The sequence below is a fragment of the Daktulosphaira vitifoliae genome, unplaced genomic scaffold (assembly GCF_025091365.1).
Source record: "Daktulosphaira vitifoliae isolate Bord-2020 unplaced genomic scaffold, ASM2509136v1 Scaffold_1, whole genome shotgun sequence".
Taxonomy (NCBI): domain Eukaryota; kingdom Metazoa; phylum Arthropoda; class Insecta; order Hemiptera; family Phylloxeridae; genus Daktulosphaira; species Daktulosphaira vitifoliae.
Window position 1 is genome coordinate 57,518,777 of NW_026099572.1, and position 18,972 is coordinate 57,537,748.

Consider the following 18,972-nt stretch of genomic DNA (forward strand, 5'->3'; position numbering starts at 1 on the left):
GCTTAACAGAGATATTTAAATTTTACGTTAACTTAATTCCTTTTTTTGTTCAATGATATAATATCAATTTAATTAATAAAATAAAAATTACAAATTAACTTTAGCTATTGACCCATTAGCGAATTTTTAGCGAATTAAAAAAAAACATTAAATTGCCTATAATAGGATAATAATAATATTATTATATGCGTTTTACACTTCAACTAGGTTCTCATATAAAGGACAATAATTTCCATGGCATTGTTCCTATAATTAATATATAGATTGAACAGATTACATTGTCTTCTATTCTATGTAAAATAAACGCAAAACTAAAACTTTCATAAACTGTAGAATTCTCTAGAGATTAAATTACAACACAAGAACTAAGACATTTTTCTGTACAAAATAGTAATCTTTAAACTTATAAAATAATTTGTTATAATTTTTATACTTTTTTTTTCATAAATTTATTAGTTTCATATATTTTATTATAATTATTATATTACTAAAATATAAACATCGTAATAAATAAATCAAGCACAATGACGACACGGCATATCTGGGATAAGCATAAATGATATCTGACAGTAATTCACTATTATCAAAAACTTTTCAATGCGAATCTGATTAATTTCACAATAATTTGTACATTAGTTATACAATTGCTTACAATATTTTAAAATTGTTATACACTTTAAAAACTATAATTTGATTTAAGATAAAAATTATCAGACGTTTGAAAATATTTTTAAAACTTAAGTCAAAAAAAAAAAATTACATGCATGCGTGATCTTTCAAACGTATGCTGTACTAAGGTCATTAATTAAATTTTCATATAAAATATTTAAATAGAAAACTTATTGTCACTTGTAAATTCAATTTAAATTTCATCAGTATATACTGATGAAATTTAATATAATTAAAAATAATGTATAGCAATTTTAAATGCAAAATAAACATTGAAAACGACATATTTTACGGTACCATAATTTTGATATATTTTTTTATTTAAACTTAATATTAAGGGTTTTTTCAAATTTTTGGCTCTGATAATTTCAACTATATTAAATATAGATTTTTTGACACATAAATCAACAAAATTGGTTAAATGAGAGCTAAGAATTTTCAAAAATTTATTTAATGTACAGACACAAATAAAAAATTTGTCTTAGAAAATTAATACATTCTCGGTTTTGCATCAAGGCTAAAAAATACAGGAAAGTAATCGCTGTTATTGGATTTGTCAAAACATTTGGGACTACTCTTTATATAAGTTTTTATATTATTATTATATATCTTAATTAAGATTGTTAATAGCATGAATAAATCGTCTGTAACATTATAAAAGTCCATTATTATTATTATAGAAATTACAACCTCGAAATATTAGTCTATTATTACACATTTCATAAATAAAGTAAATAAAAAAACAGTTTTAATTATTTAAAAATTATTTTAAGTACATTTCAGAAGTATATAAACCTAAGATCAATCTACGTAGTTTAACTATTTTTTCTAATAAATGTAAACAATGTTGCTATTAAAGTATTACACGTTTGTTGCATTATGTTGTATTATATTGACTGATGTAATTTCTGGATGTTGTATTAATTTTGGCAGCTCATCTTCGGTAAGAAAATATAAAACGATTTAATAATTAATTTTATCATTGTTTTATTTATTTGTGACATATATAATTAAATAAAAATTTATTATAATTTTTTACACTTTATATAGAAAAAATTGATATAAACATATTTTTAAAATTTACTGTAAAGAATTCTTTAAAATTGTGGTATGTTTTGTGTTGGGTCACAAATTACTTTTCAAGCAGTGGAGGGTCTTCATTTTTCTGGCCAAAATGTGAAAATAAAATAAATATCAGAGTTTTACTCTACATATAACATAAAATAAATATGTTTTTTATAAATAAAATATCAAAAATAATATAAACAAGATTTTGTGCTCAGAGTTAAAATTTTGTTTAGATCTAATGTACTAAATTTTAAATTCAAATAAAAATTTAATTTTTTAATCTATAAAAAATTTTTTCTTTAAATTATAAAGCTATAGCATAGGTAAAAAAAATATTTTTATTACAAAAAAAATATGAACGTGGTGTGGCTCAAATCATTAAATTAAAAAATGATGATAATTTTTTTACAAAATAAAAAATGAAATAAATAAGTATTTACAATGTACACTAAATTATGATTAACTAATGAGAGTCAGTAAAATCGATCTTTGCTTTCTTTTTTTACAATAATTTATTCATAAAAATTATAACACCAAATTATTGAATATCAATTTCATACTAAATTTGTGTTTTATTCTTATAAATCATAAAATTTACAATTAGGATATAATTATTGAAGTAGAAGTTGATGTTTCTTTTGGAATAATTTAACCAACCCTTCTAATAATTATAACTGTTTACATATTTGAATTGAAACGTTTTTTATTATAATGATTAATATCACTGTCAGATATTATATACACGTGTTCTAACTAGTACGCATCCAAACTATGCCGCGACCCTACATGTTTGTTTGTTTTATAAACTTAAGGAAAAATCAACTTTAAATTACCGAAATAGTAGGTTGAATATCACATTTGGGATAGAAATTTTGTATGAATTATTGTTATCATATTAATAATCAAATTCAATAATAATTTGAAAAAAAATTCGTTTTTAATTATTTTTTTATATGTAAACACTCGTTTTTATTTATTGGTAATTATCTCAAAAACTATAGGAAATATAAAAATATATAATTCCAAATTTGAAATCATTACGAAGAATCGCTATAGAACAGTACATTTTATCTTTGATGAATATTCTCAGTACACCATTACTATAGGTGTCATTGTGTTAACAAAATATTTGGTCTTAGTAACTTAAGCAACTTAATAATGACAGTATAATTTTTTTATCAAAAATTATTAGTGGCCTAATAAATATATTAACTAAAGAAGTTTTATTTTTAAAATAATGTACATTTTATCATATTTAGAGTGTTCAATAAGAAACGAAATGGGTTTCTATTGTTCTTATTGTTTGTAACAATTAACCTGATTGCTTACTTTTTAAACATTCTGTATATTAGCTTCGATGCGAAGCTAAGAAGGTATTAATTTTACTATAATGTGTTTTTTTTTTGTCTGTTACCACTTTTTCTTAGCTCTCACTAAACCGATTTCTTTCAATAATACGTCAAAAGATCACAAATCGTATCTAGTCAAAGACTTTACCATTAAAAATTGAAAAAATTTCCCTCGTTCCTCATAAATTGGAGAAATCTCCAAAAAAATTACAAATTTAAAAATCGCTAATTTTCGAAATTTTTTCAATTTTTTTTACTTAAAACTGCCATAACTTTTTCAAAAATGAACAAATCAATAAAATTTTTTTTTATAGATGCTTGATGTCTTTATATATCATTTGGTATATATTTTTTATAAATCTAACCCTTTACCAGCCCACGAGGGTCGATTCAAAATGACAACTTTTTCATAAAAAATTAACTTTTGAAAGTGTTCCGGAAATACTGTCACTTTTATATATATCTTATATTAAAGTTAATGTAATATACTTTATTATGCAAAAAAAAAAAAATTGGTATTATTTTATTTGGTTGATACAATAATTTTAACCCCCCGCGTTAAAGTCATTGATAAGTTCTTATTTAATTCTTCGTAATTTTACATTGTTATTCATTAAGTCTTACAAATTATACTAATGATAAATTTTCTTACCACTTCTATAACGACATTATAATGTTCATTATAATTAATCAAGTATATGCATTCTTCATTTTCATCTTCGTTTGTCACTAAATTTTTGCTAATGTAGTACCATCCATCCACAGGATATAAAGTGTAAATATATATTGAAAATTTTCGGACTTTACTTTGTCTTGTCGGTGAAAATGGCTACCGTATGTTAATTATTTGTTAAAATTCTTGATTTTTTATTTTACATTTTTAACTTTAAAATGTTATAACTTTTTGAAAAATGTATGGATTAATACAATTTTTTTATAAGAAATAATATTTATATACTTCTTTCATTCGACATACTTTTTTTTTAAATCGAACCATTTCCCTTTATACAGGGGGGGGGGTTCGAAACATAAAAATACATATAAAAAGTAGAACCTTTTCAACTTAATTTTTGAAAGTGTTTCGGAAATACTGACACTTTTATATATATCTTAAATTAAAGCTTATGTAATATACTTTAATATTAAAAAAAAAAAATTTGAACTTTATTTTGTGTTCATGGTGATAATAGCTGTATATAATAACTGTATTCAAAAATATGCTATTTTTGTGTTAAAATCCTTGGTTTTTTATTTTATTTTATTATAAGGGGATTACACTGATTTTCATAAATATTATATCAATCTAATTGACATAGTATAAAAAGTTAAACATACTTAAGTTTTTTTGTTTCTTTGAAGTCGAGAAAAATAACTTTAAAATTAGAACTAACTAAATTTCCATTTTTATTAAGTGACGAATGCGACGTACGGTTTTTGAAACGGTATCACTTGGGTCTTTCACGCCTGTGGCACTGAATTTTTTCTTAATTCTTTTTGAGTTAGAAAAAAATGTATAACTCACTTGATTTTTATCTCATTTAGATTTAATAATTTCAATAAATACCATTACTGTAGTCTTCTCTCATGAGAAGAAATTCATATTAATATTATTTTACTTTGTGGTTTTTTTTTTGTAGCTATCATTTATTTTCTCAGCTTTCACTTGACCTACTTTTTTGACAATTTTTTTTTTTTAATTGAATACTATCTACAGACTTCGCATCGAAGCGTTTTTTATGATAGTGATTTTAATCACTGTCAGATATCATCTATACTGGATCCAACTATGCTACGACCCCACTGTGCCGCCACCACACTGTGCTGGGTCTTTTTTATGTATGCAAATAATCATGAAATTCTTATTTAAAATAACTATTTACTTACTTTTGCCGATTGCGTGAAAATTAATACAAAAGGGAACATTTTTTCCCCTTTAACACTTTAATTATATAAATAATACAATATAAATTTGTTTAAAAATATTTAAAGTATTTAAATTTTTAAAAAATCACTATTTGTTCATATAATAGCACGAAAAGAACAATAATCATAAAATCAATTTTCACACTTAAATATCACATACATTTTTTTCCTATATCAAAATATTAGTCTTTTATAAAATTATTATTAGAAATTCATTTTTTGTTATAATACAGTCAACAAATTAAATGAAATTAAAACGGTTTACTCAGCTTGCTACAATTAACATTAGGGTACTTCTTCCGATAGTTTTGTACGGTTTGTACAAACTAAATAATATTTATCACATATTAAAATTATAAATAATTTGTTTTTTACTTGTAGTAAAAACTAATTTTATTCTTCGTCTTTCATTAGTTTAATGTTATAATCCACCTTTGATTTTATATGAAGCTCATCCATATTATTGACAACTATTATTGTAGTAGTCAAACAATTGTAGCAAATAAAAAATAAGACAGAGTAGGTCGATTCATTAAAATAGAAGATTAAGATAAATATCATAAAATCTCTCCTATTGAGGCATATAATTCGAGGGTTTAAAATATAAAAATTAAAAAAGATACTTACAATACATATATAAATACAAATAAACATTTTTATATGACAGTAAATATCAATATTTCACTTTGTGACAGAGACTTATCCTAATGCTAATGTTTTTTGGATAAATATACAGAGTATTCAGTAAGTAAGGAAACAGGTCAATTAATACAAACAATGAGAAAAATAAAAACCCGTTTCGTTTCTTACTAAACACCCTGTATATTCCCATTCCTTAATTAATGCATTGTCGTCAATGTTGCTTGTTTTTATTTATTTATCAAAAGTACTTATTAGTGCAATAGTAACAAAGATTATGGACAATGGAAATTTCTGTAATTAATTACTACCTTTAGGGAACATGAAATACAAAAAATCCATTTCTTTACGTTTTTTTCTATATATTTTGGTATTATAAACCTTTTTTTTTATTATTATTTAAAGTAAAGTAAAAGTAACGCTTTTATGCCAAATGAGTTATAGGAAAACAATTGTGTCAAATTCTTCTTCTTTCTATCATAATATTATTATAAAATGTTGTAGTATTATTTTTAAATTATGGTATATTCCTGAAATATAATCTCCAAATTTTCGTGTGCTATACGATTAATATATATTAGTGATTATATCTTAGAGACGAGCTATGATGTATCATTCAGGGTGTTAGGTAGTTAACAAGAAAGTAGAGTAGAAAATGAGTGTAGCAGAAATGAGAATGCTTAGATGGATGAGTTGAGTGACATGAGAAGATAGGATAAGGAACGAACGTATAAGGAGTATAGATGTAGCGTCAATCGCAGATAAGATAAGAAAAAATAGACATAGATGATCGGTTATGTTATGAGGAAAGAGGAATTGGAAGCTGTAAGAGCAGTTATGAACGTAAATGTTGAAGGAAGAAGAGGTAGAGGAAGACCAAAAAAGAGATGAAGAGATATTATTGAATACGTTATGAGGATGGCTGATGTAAGCGTAGATGATTTTTGGTAATCATGTCAATTGGAAGTTTAGGATAAGGGTGGCCGACCCTAAGTAGTTGGGTTTAAGGTGAGGAAAAAGAAGAAAAAGTGATTATATCTTAGTAACCTTATATTTTTTCCGTTTACTAGTGTTCCGAATCCAGTACATAATTGAATTATTTATTTATTTAATTTTTGAAATGCCCTTAAACATTTTTAATTATTAGAATGTATTGGATAAATGATATTGTGAAATTTGACTAGGATTACTTAAAATAGGTATTTATTTATATTAGAGCTTTACATTGTTTAAAAAATTTGTACAGTTTTTTTCGCAGATTTCACTTTTAAAACGATAAAGAAACATTTTATCTTTATATACTTAATATCATTGCCCCTTTCATTTTTTATAAAACTTAAAGACATTTTTTTTTGTTGTTTGATGAAATAACACAAACAACACACCTCGATAATACCTAATATGTAGTCATCTGAAATTAAGTGAGTGGTATTTGGGGAAAACATATTTTTATTTTAATAAACTACTTGTGATAAAAGGTAAATAGCATATAGAGACATTGTTATCTAATTGAAAATGAGTATTATACATTTCATAATAAACTAGTATTATGGCAAAATGTTCTATCATTAATAAATCAATAAGAAGTTTACAATACAATCAAAAGTATACTATTACATTAAACGCTATTACAAAGGATCAAAAGTGTTTAAGGTCGATTTTAAGTCAATCATCAGAGCTAATTACTATAAGCTATTGATGGACGTATAAGCTGTTTATATATAGTTATTTTATTATCTATAGAAATGTTAAAGCAAGGGAGAAGTCTTATTTTGTAAAGAATCATGTAGGCTATTTAAAATAAAATATTTATATTTTAAAACTAAATTTACATACTAGCTCAAATAACTAAATGGGTTGAAATTATGAACCTTACAATGAAATAATTTTTTTTAAAAATAGTATTTTTTAGCAATAAATATTTTATAAAAAAGTACAATTGTCTTTTAATAACATAATACAATTTCTAATAGTGCTGTTAATTGTTTTAAACAAAATATTCAAAAATGGTCGAAAAAAAATATCACTATAAAAAATAATAGAAGTATTAAATTGGATGAAAATCAGTTTTGAAAATATTATTTAGGCATTGATATGATTCTTTAAGGGGAGAGCTCTTATCGAAAGGTTATTGTACACATTACACAATGTATCTAAAAATTTTATTTAAAGAAAATAGTTAAAGTTTAAAAACTATAATTTACATGAATATTAATTGAAGAGTACAGGGAAAAATTCTAAAAATCTATTTTTTTCAATTTTGAAAATCGAATTTTCAATGGTTAGGTTGGGGGGTTGTCAATGGTCGAGTAATGAATTTTAATCAATAAAAAATGTATTTATATTTCTAATATTTAAGTGTCTTTTTTGTTTTATCATTAAAAATATAAGAATTTATAATTATATTTTTGATCTCCTGAAAAATTTACAGAAATAGACTAAACCCATTTTTTTCTGTTAAACCTTTAACTATGAGTAAATAATATAAAAACCAAAATAATGGATTAGAAATTAATTAAATCATCTAATCTTATGAATCACTCTACAATATTAGTTCAACAAGGACATAGTGTATATTGAATTATTTTTTATTGCCAATTTAATAAATAAACTAATATTTTCAAAAGAAGTGTTCCAGTATTATCTTGATTATAATGTTCCTATACTATACCCAGGAATATTTTTTTAACAACTTTTTATGTATAGTTTGAATTATGTATTTATTTCTCCAGAAAAGAAAAAATAAAAGAATAACTCCTGCAAGTGATTCTAAAGTAAGTACGAAATTAAATTTTTAACATAACACTGCAAAAAAAAAAAAACAAATATATGGTGTTTATAATAGTGTGATACTATTTTTATACAAAATCAACAAGAATTTTACAATGTCTTTTAAAAATGGACACAAAGGTCGAACAGGATATTTTTTTACAGTATTAAAATGAGAGTGTCAACCAGTAGTTAAAAATGGCCTTGGAAATTTGTCAGGAATACAAATTTTAAATTCAATGCACTGTTGGAAGATATACGTTTAGAAGTTTGTCGAAATTCTTTTTTATCATTCCATTCTCTATGTAATGAACGTATTAAAAGACTGGTCGGTTCAAATTATTTAAATTAACAGTTAAACTAAATTCAATATTTTATAAAAAAAAATTATACCTTCATTCACTGCGTACGTAGTTTTTATTAAAAAAATAATGGAAATTCCACCCCATAAATAATATATTTATATAACAAACAATATAATTTTTTTTTTTTAAAATATATATGATTTTTAAATGATTTTTTTTATAATTAGTTTTAAAAATAAAACAGTGCAATCAACAAATAAATGTACAAAACGAATAAAAAATTTTGTATTATCATTAATATTTTTTTCCTAACTTTAAAAGGTATGATGAGTTGTATGATAGGCTAGGAACAAAGAAAGGCGAAAAAGAATTCTATGGACTTGCAAAAGTTAGAGGAAAAAGGTCTAAAGATTATCGCTATGTAAGGTGTATAAAATGTTTTGATAATATGGTGCTATCGAGTGATGATATGAAAAAAGATGGACTAAGTATTCTAAAAAAATACTGAATGAGGAGTTTACGAAAGAGACATTAGAGGATATCTCCTTGAATTAAAGACTGGTAGATTTAATTAGTGAGAAAGAGATATGGGAGACTGTGGCATCAATAAATAAGAATAAAGCAGTAGAACCAGATAAAGTGCTAGTAGAAGTATAGAAAATATTAGGCCATGTTAGTATAAGGTAGTTGAAAAACCTTTTTAATAAACTCTTTTAAAAGGAAAAATTCCAAAAGATTGGAGGAATAATATTGTGGTGTCGATATTTAAAGGTAAAGGAGACAAACAGGAGTGTGGAAATTATAGAGACATAATGCGTATGAAGGCAGAAGTTTATGAGTCATAGTATGAAAATTTGGGAAAAGATAAAAGGATAAGAAATGAGATATTGGTATCTAAAAACCAGTTTGGATCTATACCTGGTAGTTACAATGGAGCCATTAATTGTGTGAGGCAAACTAATAGGAAAGTTTAGGGAAAAGAAGAAAAAGCTGTATATGATACTTATAAATTTGAAGAAAGCGTATGACAGAGTACTATGAAGTTTTTAAGTGGGTATTAATGAGAAAGGGAGTCCCGAATAGGTACATTAATTTAATAGAGGATATGTTCTTATACCAGGGTCAAAAGCTTAGGAGGAGTAACAGAAGATTTTAGGATAAAATTAGGAGTGCATCAGGGTTCTACTTCAAGTCCTTACTTTTTTTCTATACTAAATTTCTATTGAAATTACTAGAAATACAAGGAGAGGTTCCGCGGTGCATATAGTTCGTTGACGATATAGTGTTAATATGATAGAATAAGGTAAAAACAAATCAAAGGTTATAGGTGTCGGATCACCTCTTGAAGATTCGGGATTAAGAATAATTAGGAATAAGACATAGTAAATAGTGTACGAGTTTGACAAAGAGAATACGAGGTAGGTGAAATGAGAAGAGCAGTGCCAATAATCAAGAATATGATTAGAAAGATGGAAAGAGCTAAGTATTTAGGATTAGTTGTCCAAAAGAGTAGCGGTATTGACGAGGATGTAAGACACAGGTTTAAGTGTGTTGAATTGGTAAGAATCATCTAGTGTGTTATGCGACAAGAGAATTCCAATAAGTGTGAAATATAAGTTCTATAAGACTGTAATGAGACCAGGTGATAATGTATGGTCCAGAGTGTAGAGCGGCTGACATGAAAATAGAGTAGATAATAAGTGTAGCAGTGATATGGATTCTTTAGTGAATGAATGGAATGACTAGAGGAGACAGAATAAGGAATGAAAATATAAGAGGGAGTGTAGCGTTAATCGTGAATAAGATGACAGCTAATAGACTTAAATAGTTTGGTCATGTTATGAGGAGAGAGAAATCAGAAGCTGTAAGAACAGTTATAGAAATGAATGTTGAAGGAAGAAGACGTAAAGGAAAATCAAAAAATATATGATAGGATGTAATTGAATGCGATATGAGGACGGCTGATATGAGCGTAGATTATGTGGGTGATCGTGTCAAATAGAAATTTAGGATAAGGGTGGCCGACCCTAAGTAGTTGGGATTAAGGTAAGGAAAAAAAGATGATTCAACATTAAAAGTTGAAAATTGTTCTTCGATATCCTTTACATCACCGAACAATAAAAAATAATTTTAAGAGATTTTAGCAAAAAAATTAATTTTAAATGAAATAAACTTTTTTTAAGCTAGTTAAGTTTAAAAAAAATTTCAACTTATCTTTTAACTTAGCTAATTAAATCTATAATTATTAACTTTTAACTGTTAATTTATCGACATTAATCATACTTAACGTAACTTAACTTGAGTTAATTATTTCCATTAACTTGTCCAATATTGCCTGCTGTTACAAAACTGTAAATAGAAAATGATACTGAATCGTTCCTGATTTCAGAATATCATTATTTAGGAAATCCAGTTAAGTATTTAAAGTCAGAGTCACATACTAAAATAATGTATGATTTACTTAAAATTAATCCCCAAATATAAAAGCTAGCTACAGCTATTATCTAAACTATTTTAAAGAAAATTTCAACTTGAGATTCGGGCAACCACAGGTGGATTTTTGTAGTAAATGTACAAAGCTTAAAGCTAGAATTAAATTACCACATCTTGAAACTGCAAAAAGGACTGATGTAATAGAGTTTATCATTCATAAAAGAAGAACTAACAAATTTTATAGTGCTCTTAAAAATAAAGTAATGATTCCAAAAATAAATTAAATAATAATTATTAAAATAATTAAATAACTTCATAATATTATAGAAATTATGATTTTAATATTTTATAATATTAGTTAACTAATATATTTTTATTAAAAGACTAATTCAACGAACTTACGTTAGTTTATATTATTTTTAAATTACAAAATATTTAAATTTGTTAAAAGGCTATTTATAGAAACATAAATGATTTTAAAAATATTTTTATTCGCATATTATTTAATACATTATTATTTAATCAAAATTGTGCTGATTGTTCTGAATAAGCAAATTTATAAAGAGCAAACAGTATTTTGTAATAATATTTTCTCTTTATAAAAATATGTATAATAAATCAATTTATTTTACAGGCAAAAGATAAGGATTCACTTTTCTACAAAGCTTTACACACCATTGATTTAAATTCTGAAGTAAATTTTATTTTCTTATTATTAATTTCAAGTCAAAGAAAATACTAAAGCTCCTATCGATTCATTTTAAAACTACTTCTAAAATATGAATAAATCACATTTTCATTAGGAAATATTAAAAACTAGTAATCCATTATTAAAAATTTAGTGAATAAATATTTTAAATGACTTTTAATATTAATTCTTGATATCCAACTTTTCATTTAAGCTTAAAATGTCTAAAGTTGATTTTTCATGAATTAGTGACCCAAGATAGACTAAATAAACAATTTGAAGAGAAATCAATATTTTTATTGGCAAATTTAATTTTATAAATTGGAATGTTTATTCAAACAATTAATGAGCAAATAAATAAAAATTTACTTGCATGGAGAGTAACAGTATGTACGGTTAACTTATTGTTATGGTTAATTTTATTCCTGATGTCACTAATAACTTCAAATGAATTTAAAGGGCTTTTTGCAATCGTCTACAAATTTTATAATTTTTACTTTACTAAAATTTTATATCATTTTACTTATTTAATTTTCTATACACGATTATCACATATTTTTAGCGTCCAGTAAATATTAAATATTTAATATAATTAAAAAATGTATATTGAAATACACAAGAATTCTAATTTTAACTTCAATATGAAATTGAAAATGTGTTAATTTTACTATTGTGTGATTTGTGTCTATCGTATACTTCTCTCAGCTTTCACTGGACCGATTCTTTTCAACAATAAATTACAATATCACAAATCGTACTAAATTCAAAAAATATCTTATAAAAAATTTTGAACAAATTTTCCTCATTCTTGATAGATAGGAGAAATCTTCCCAAAAATGAACTTTTGACAGATGTTTGAATCCAACAAATTTTTTTTATAAATTTCTTAAATATGTCTATTTTATTTCATATATACTTTTTGAAAATCTGACCCTTTACCTGTACACAGAGGATTCAAAATAACTACTTTTTCAACATAACTTTTTGAAAAATCGATGAATCAAAACAAATTTTAAAACAGCAATTCTAATTTTTTTTTTAAATTTAATAGACATAAAATTATTTTATGATTATTAATGCGTGACCAATAAAAACGTATGGTCTCTAATACTAACGTAGAATAAAAATTGATACTTCAAATTCTTAAACATCAAAATTTTTTCCTAAGTATTATAGATCTCTACTAAAAATAAACAATATATATATAGTAATATTCCAGTTTCTTAATTAATTCATTAAATAATCTGTATTTAAATATAGATAATATTTTCAGTACCAATATTTGTTGCAAATATAATATAAAAAAAATATTTTAATACTAATGCTCATTAAATATTTTTGTTTAGAATTATATTCAAAAAGTTAGAAACACATTTCTTGAAGAAAAAGTAATTTTTTTTTTATATATAGAAAGTATTTTTATATAGAAAAAGTGCTTAATTACATTAATTGTAAGAACTATAGATTAATAAAAAAATTATTTAGCTTAATAGTGTTAGAACTAAAAATATAAATTTAATTTAAACTAATGTGATATAACGTAAAATAATTTACAGTTAATTTCTATTAAGTATAAGTTAGATTTTAGTTTAAAAACTCAATCAATAATTATTGATTATTATTATTAATTATAATTAATGAGAGACTTATAATACAATATTTAACAAGAAATAGAATTTTTTGTTGGAGATGATTTTTATCGCAATATTTTATTAATCTATATCATAATCTAAAGTTATATTATATGTGTTATTTACAGATAAATGGGATAGCTTATCTATTACTTTTGTCGACATTAGCTGCTTTTCTGGGCTTTACTTACTTATAGTCTCTACTAGTTCTTCAATTCTAAAAGGATCTTTGTACTTATATATTTCATGTTCTTTTAATTTTTTATTTTAACTGTCACCCATTTAATCATTGTCTAGCCATTTAAACTGGCTGACTACTATTTCATTTGATTTCACATTTATATATTCATGTTTCTTTGTCATTTTGCTACTAACTCTTCTGAGTAATTCAGCTTAATAACTATTAATTACCTTCAATTACATTTTTTCATTCTTCTATTTTTGCTATTTAAATATCTTACAGCACTTTCTCATCCAAAGCAATGGTTTATTTTGTGAAAATCTAGAATTCATACATATTGCTGTTGTTGTGCGGGCCCACGTGGTAAAAGGAATTAAACTTAATAATAAAACGAAAACACTCACTTTTCAATAAAAATTTAGAATATATAATTTGATTGACACAATTAATAATACAATACACGTTATTTATTAATAAATTATAAATTATATACTCTACACAATTATAAAATAATATTCAGGGGTTCTTAACACTGTAGTGACGCAAACTTAAACCAGGTACTTAATTATTTTTGCGCTCTGTATGTATATAGTGTCTTAAAATTGTTTTACTAAATTTATAAAGCATAAATAATTTTTCAATTTCAGTTTTATTCCCTTTAATTCCTTATTAAGTAAAATCTTAAATTCATGGCAATAGTTTTTTTGGGGATATATCTTCTTCTTAAAAGTACTTCAAAGGGTTTAATCGCTGTTACTTGGTATCACAATTGGTCAATGATACAATTTTTCGATATGTTTCAGTACACTGTATTGACCCATGTTAAACATGGAGATATTGTCTAGATTATACTATCTACTTCATCTTCCACTTTGAAATGATAAAGGTAGCTTTGATGTGAACGCGTTAAATAAATAGCACTAGGTTATCTCCCTACGCTTTCTTTGTTTTCATTTGTATCTATGTAATCCCAATTCATGCTCCTGATATAAAATTTCCATACTACTATATTGATGGCACCTGGATCAAAATTTTTCAATATTTTTAAATTAAATATCCAACCTGAGGGTTTTTATATTGATATTATAACTTGATACATACTATTATAATGCTATTTACTTTTGAGAATGATGTAGATTTGATTGCTATTTTAAGTCTTGCAAGCACTGCGCTTTATGTTTATTGTCTAATCTTTCTGATACTAGGCGTACAATTTTTCTTAGTTATTCATGATACCTATCATTGTATGATTTTTGCATACACAATATGTCAGATTTATACTCTTTACATAAGTGAGCCATGATTTTCTCATTTTGTCTTGCTAGTCCCTCAATATTTATTGAGATCATAGTTATAGCCGGCCCTTATTTATACCGGGGATTTGCAATAATGTCAGTTTATGATAGAATTAGACGATGAAATTAGGATAAAACCTTTGCGGAAAGTCATTAAATCTCTATTGAATGTATCCATTTTATCTTGTCTTTTCAAAAGGCGCCACGTAGAGGTTTCTATCATTTTCCAAATTACCTCATATAACATAGTAACATATAACGCAACAATCTTTAAATTCAAGATATAAAAAATGAATATTTTTAAATATCATATAACTTTTTTTCAGTACATTATTGACCGATAAAAATGATCATCAAAATGTATTTTGCTTTTCAGAATATTGAAGCTCAACACTCTGAAGAGATTAAAGTGATTATATAATAATCAATATATTTATTTTTATATAATTAAATAAAAATGGATAAAAAAAAATTGTACGGTTGAAAACCAGTAAAAATAATTTTTTTTTTTGAGTTAGTATAATTTTTTAGGGAAACAGTTCTCATTAAAATTGTACACACAGAGCGTTGCCGAACACTATTGAACATATACTAAAATTGAATTATTTATAAAAAATGTAATAAAAAAAAAGTATAAATTTTAAAACTATAACTCACTGTAAAAATGAAAACTTTAAAATAATGTATTAATTAGGTGGTACTAAGAGAGTATAAAGAAACAATTTTTAGAAAAATCTATATTTCAACTTAAAATTTTTTTTTAATTCAAATTTTTATGCTACGAAAACAATTTTTAATTTAGTTATGTTGCTTATATCATTTAGCATATTTAATATTTAGGAAACACTTATCTAACTTCAAAACTACGACTGAAAATTAAAAAAATAAATTAATAATAAGAACAAAATAATGTATTGAGGGTCTAAAAGAATTGAAATAAATAAGTCTTTATTAAAATAAGAACAATGTATATTTATTATTAAATTTTCTTATGTAAATTTATAATATCAATTCATAATTTTGAATCAATAAACTTATTATATCGAAAGTTATTAGTATTTTAAAACAGACTGGGATTGAAGCTGCTATTTTTATCATAAGTCATTTTGCAGTTCACACTACCACCTAACTAGATATATAAACGTGTATGTCATTCGAAGCACTGGTTCAAAAGTTTTTATTGACAACTTATTTCCTTTAATAGATCATTTTATATTTTATAAGTCAGTTAAATACGTATTTTTTTATTTAAAATTAACTTTTATATATTTTTTATTCGGAAATTTTGTAATAAATTGTCAGTTTAGTATAAAATTAAAAGACGATGTTATGATTAATTACAAAAAATACTAAAAATTGCAAACCCATCATAAAGATTTTTTTCATTAGAATTAATTATTTATTTTTCCCTAAAAAATTTATTTTGAATCCAATATTTAATATGCTATACTAAAAAAAATATGGTTTTCCAATATTATTATTAAGGTTTAATAGTTTTTTGTGAAACACGTCATCTTTTCCGATTCACTTGAAACTTTGCGTATCTTAATTTTATAAGCATTTAAAATAATTTAAATTCTATAATTTCAATAAAGTTCAATTTTTATTTAAATAGTAGTATAACGTAATATTTCATAGTACATACCATAAAAAAAGAAATAGTAAATGTAATCTTTTTTTATTTCTTAATACGAGTATCAATAAAAATGTTCGAATAAATAGTCTTCATGTTTTGAAAAAACTGTTTAAAATTTATTTAAACATAATGAATTCTATGCTACTAATTGTAACTAATTTTTTAAACATTCATACATTTTTTAATACAAAATCAAATCAAAGTATTAGATTATTCTTTTAAGGCTAACCACTCAATTTTCTAATCATAATCATTTTCTGAGTTAGATAAACATATTCTAATACATATAAATTTATACATATTTATGTAAATGTGTGTGTATTTGGATGTCTCATTTAATAACACTATAACTAATTACATTTATTTACAGCTAAATACAGATGATGAAATCAGTGATCAAAAATTTAGTGTAAGTTTCATTGTCTTATTATTAGTGTTAAGTCTAAGAAAAATTAAAACTTAATTTTTTTCATAATAATCTTAAAAATAAATAAAAATAAAAACAAATAAATCACGTTTTCACAAAAAAAAATTGATAAAATAATAATAATCTATTATTAAAATTGATAATTTAATAGTTAAATGAATAAAGATTTTACATGACATTTTAGATTAACTTTTCAAAACAAATTGTTTTTTTTTTTTTGTTAAAATAACTAAAAATTAAGCAAAAATAAAGATAAGGCTAAGATAAACTATTTTCAAATGGTTTTAATTAAAATATTTATACTATGAAAATAAATTTCGATTTGGTTTTTCTCTAATATCATTTAGCATATTGTTATGTAAGAAGTACTGATTTTACTTCAAAATAACGGTTACTCGTTAAAAAAAACTTTATTTTATATATATAAAATAAATAACCCAATTTTATAAATTTTTTGATTTTGATTAATTAAACTATAGAGTAAATAAAAATAATTTCACTTGCACGAGAAGCGGCAATCTGTTCAATATGCTTATAGTAGTAATTAAAAAAAAAAATTTTAATCTTCTTTTTCTTTTACCTCGCCTTTATTCCAAGTACTTGTGGTCGGTCATCCTTATCCTAAATTTCCATTTGACACGAACTTCCATAACATTTACGAACACATCAGCCATCCTCATATCGCATTGAATAACATCCCTAAATATCTTTTTTGGTCTTACTACACCTCTTATATATATGATGATCAAAATCTGGTAAGACACTCATTTTCTCAGAAAATATTGAGAATTTAAAATTTGATTACAATGAAAAAATATCATGTTCAAAATCTCTACAATAATATGCAGTCAAACCATTATTATTTTCGCCCCTTCAAAGATAAAAACCCTTATTTATAATTTTATTATAATGGAACCCTTATTTTTAACTTTATAATATGATAGAAAAAAAATTACAAACAACTTTCTTCTTATAATTTTTTTTATCCGATAAACCGTTCGTCCGTTACAGCTTGTTAAAGTTAAGTGACTTTAGGCCAAATTTCTATTGTCATTTTACTGTATTAAACACAGAAGTCATTATTTTTATTTGCTGTTGCATAAACCAAATTTTATTGATCAAGTTATGACAGGTAAATTAGCTATAAAAATTTACTACGCACTAAATGAATGATAACAATAATAGATTCAAACCGGGTTTCCAGTGTATTATTAATAGCTAAGTCTATGGTTTCGTAAGACTAAAGTATCTAACAAAAATACCGGTTGCACTGCCACACAGTGGGACCAAACGCTGATTTAGCCGGCCAAAAGTACCATTTTTAAATCAACTAATAAAAATTTTTTTTTTAGCAAATTTTTTTTATTATATCCTTATAAGGTCATGTACAAAAATTCAAGGCCAAAAATTGATATAGTAATGGTTGGGTGCTATTTAAATATCATAACACTGTATTTTTTTGTTTTTTTTCTAGGATTTTTATTATTTCTTCAATCATTTTTTCCTGCTTAATTAAAAACCTTAATTTTTTTTTTTTTAATTTAAAATGTTTAAAAAGTCATCGGCTTTCAAATTTACTAAGAAAAAATTTTTATTTCTTTTTTTTTTTAATTTTAATAATTTTTTACACACAAAAAAATGCAAATACTTATTTTACATTGTTTTTTAAAGAGTTTAACTCAAAATTACGCAATATTACGATTACACCAATACATGCATGTTGTAGAAGAACTCTTAAGCTACAATTACAAAAAAAAAAATTTTGCGTCAGATTGCATTTGAGCCCTGCACATAGAATTTCCCTATAATAAACGTGTATTTTTGTAAAAATTGTAATTTTAATCATTTCATTGGTTTTATCAGTTCGATCAACTTTATCAGCTTAAAAGTTGTAAAAATTAGATGTAATTAAAACTAATGATTCGTTAAAATTAAGTTTAAATAAAGTTTTTAATAATA

The 18,972-nt window shown here is 23.9% G+C and overlaps 1 protein-coding gene across 3 annotated transcripts in view; it reads left to right on the forward strand.

The window, feature by feature from the left end:
• The first annotated feature begins 1,484 nt into the window (after window positions 1-1,484).
• Window positions 1,485-18,972, forward strand: part of LOC126895281 (uncharacterized) — a 47,935-nt gene continuing 30,447 nt past the window's right edge. For all 3 annotated transcript variants that reach the window (XM_050666980.1, XM_050666981.1, XM_050666979.1), the window contains exons 1-3: window positions 1,485-1,612; window positions 8,381-8,422; window positions 11,790-11,849. In XM_050666980.1, the coding sequence (XP_050522937.1) occupies window positions 1,514-1,612; window positions 8,381-8,422; window positions 11,790-11,849 (201 nt within the window). In that variant the 5' untranslated portion in view covers window positions 1,485-1,513. The remainder of the gene's footprint in view (window positions 1,613-8,380; window positions 8,423-11,789; window positions 11,850-18,972) is intronic.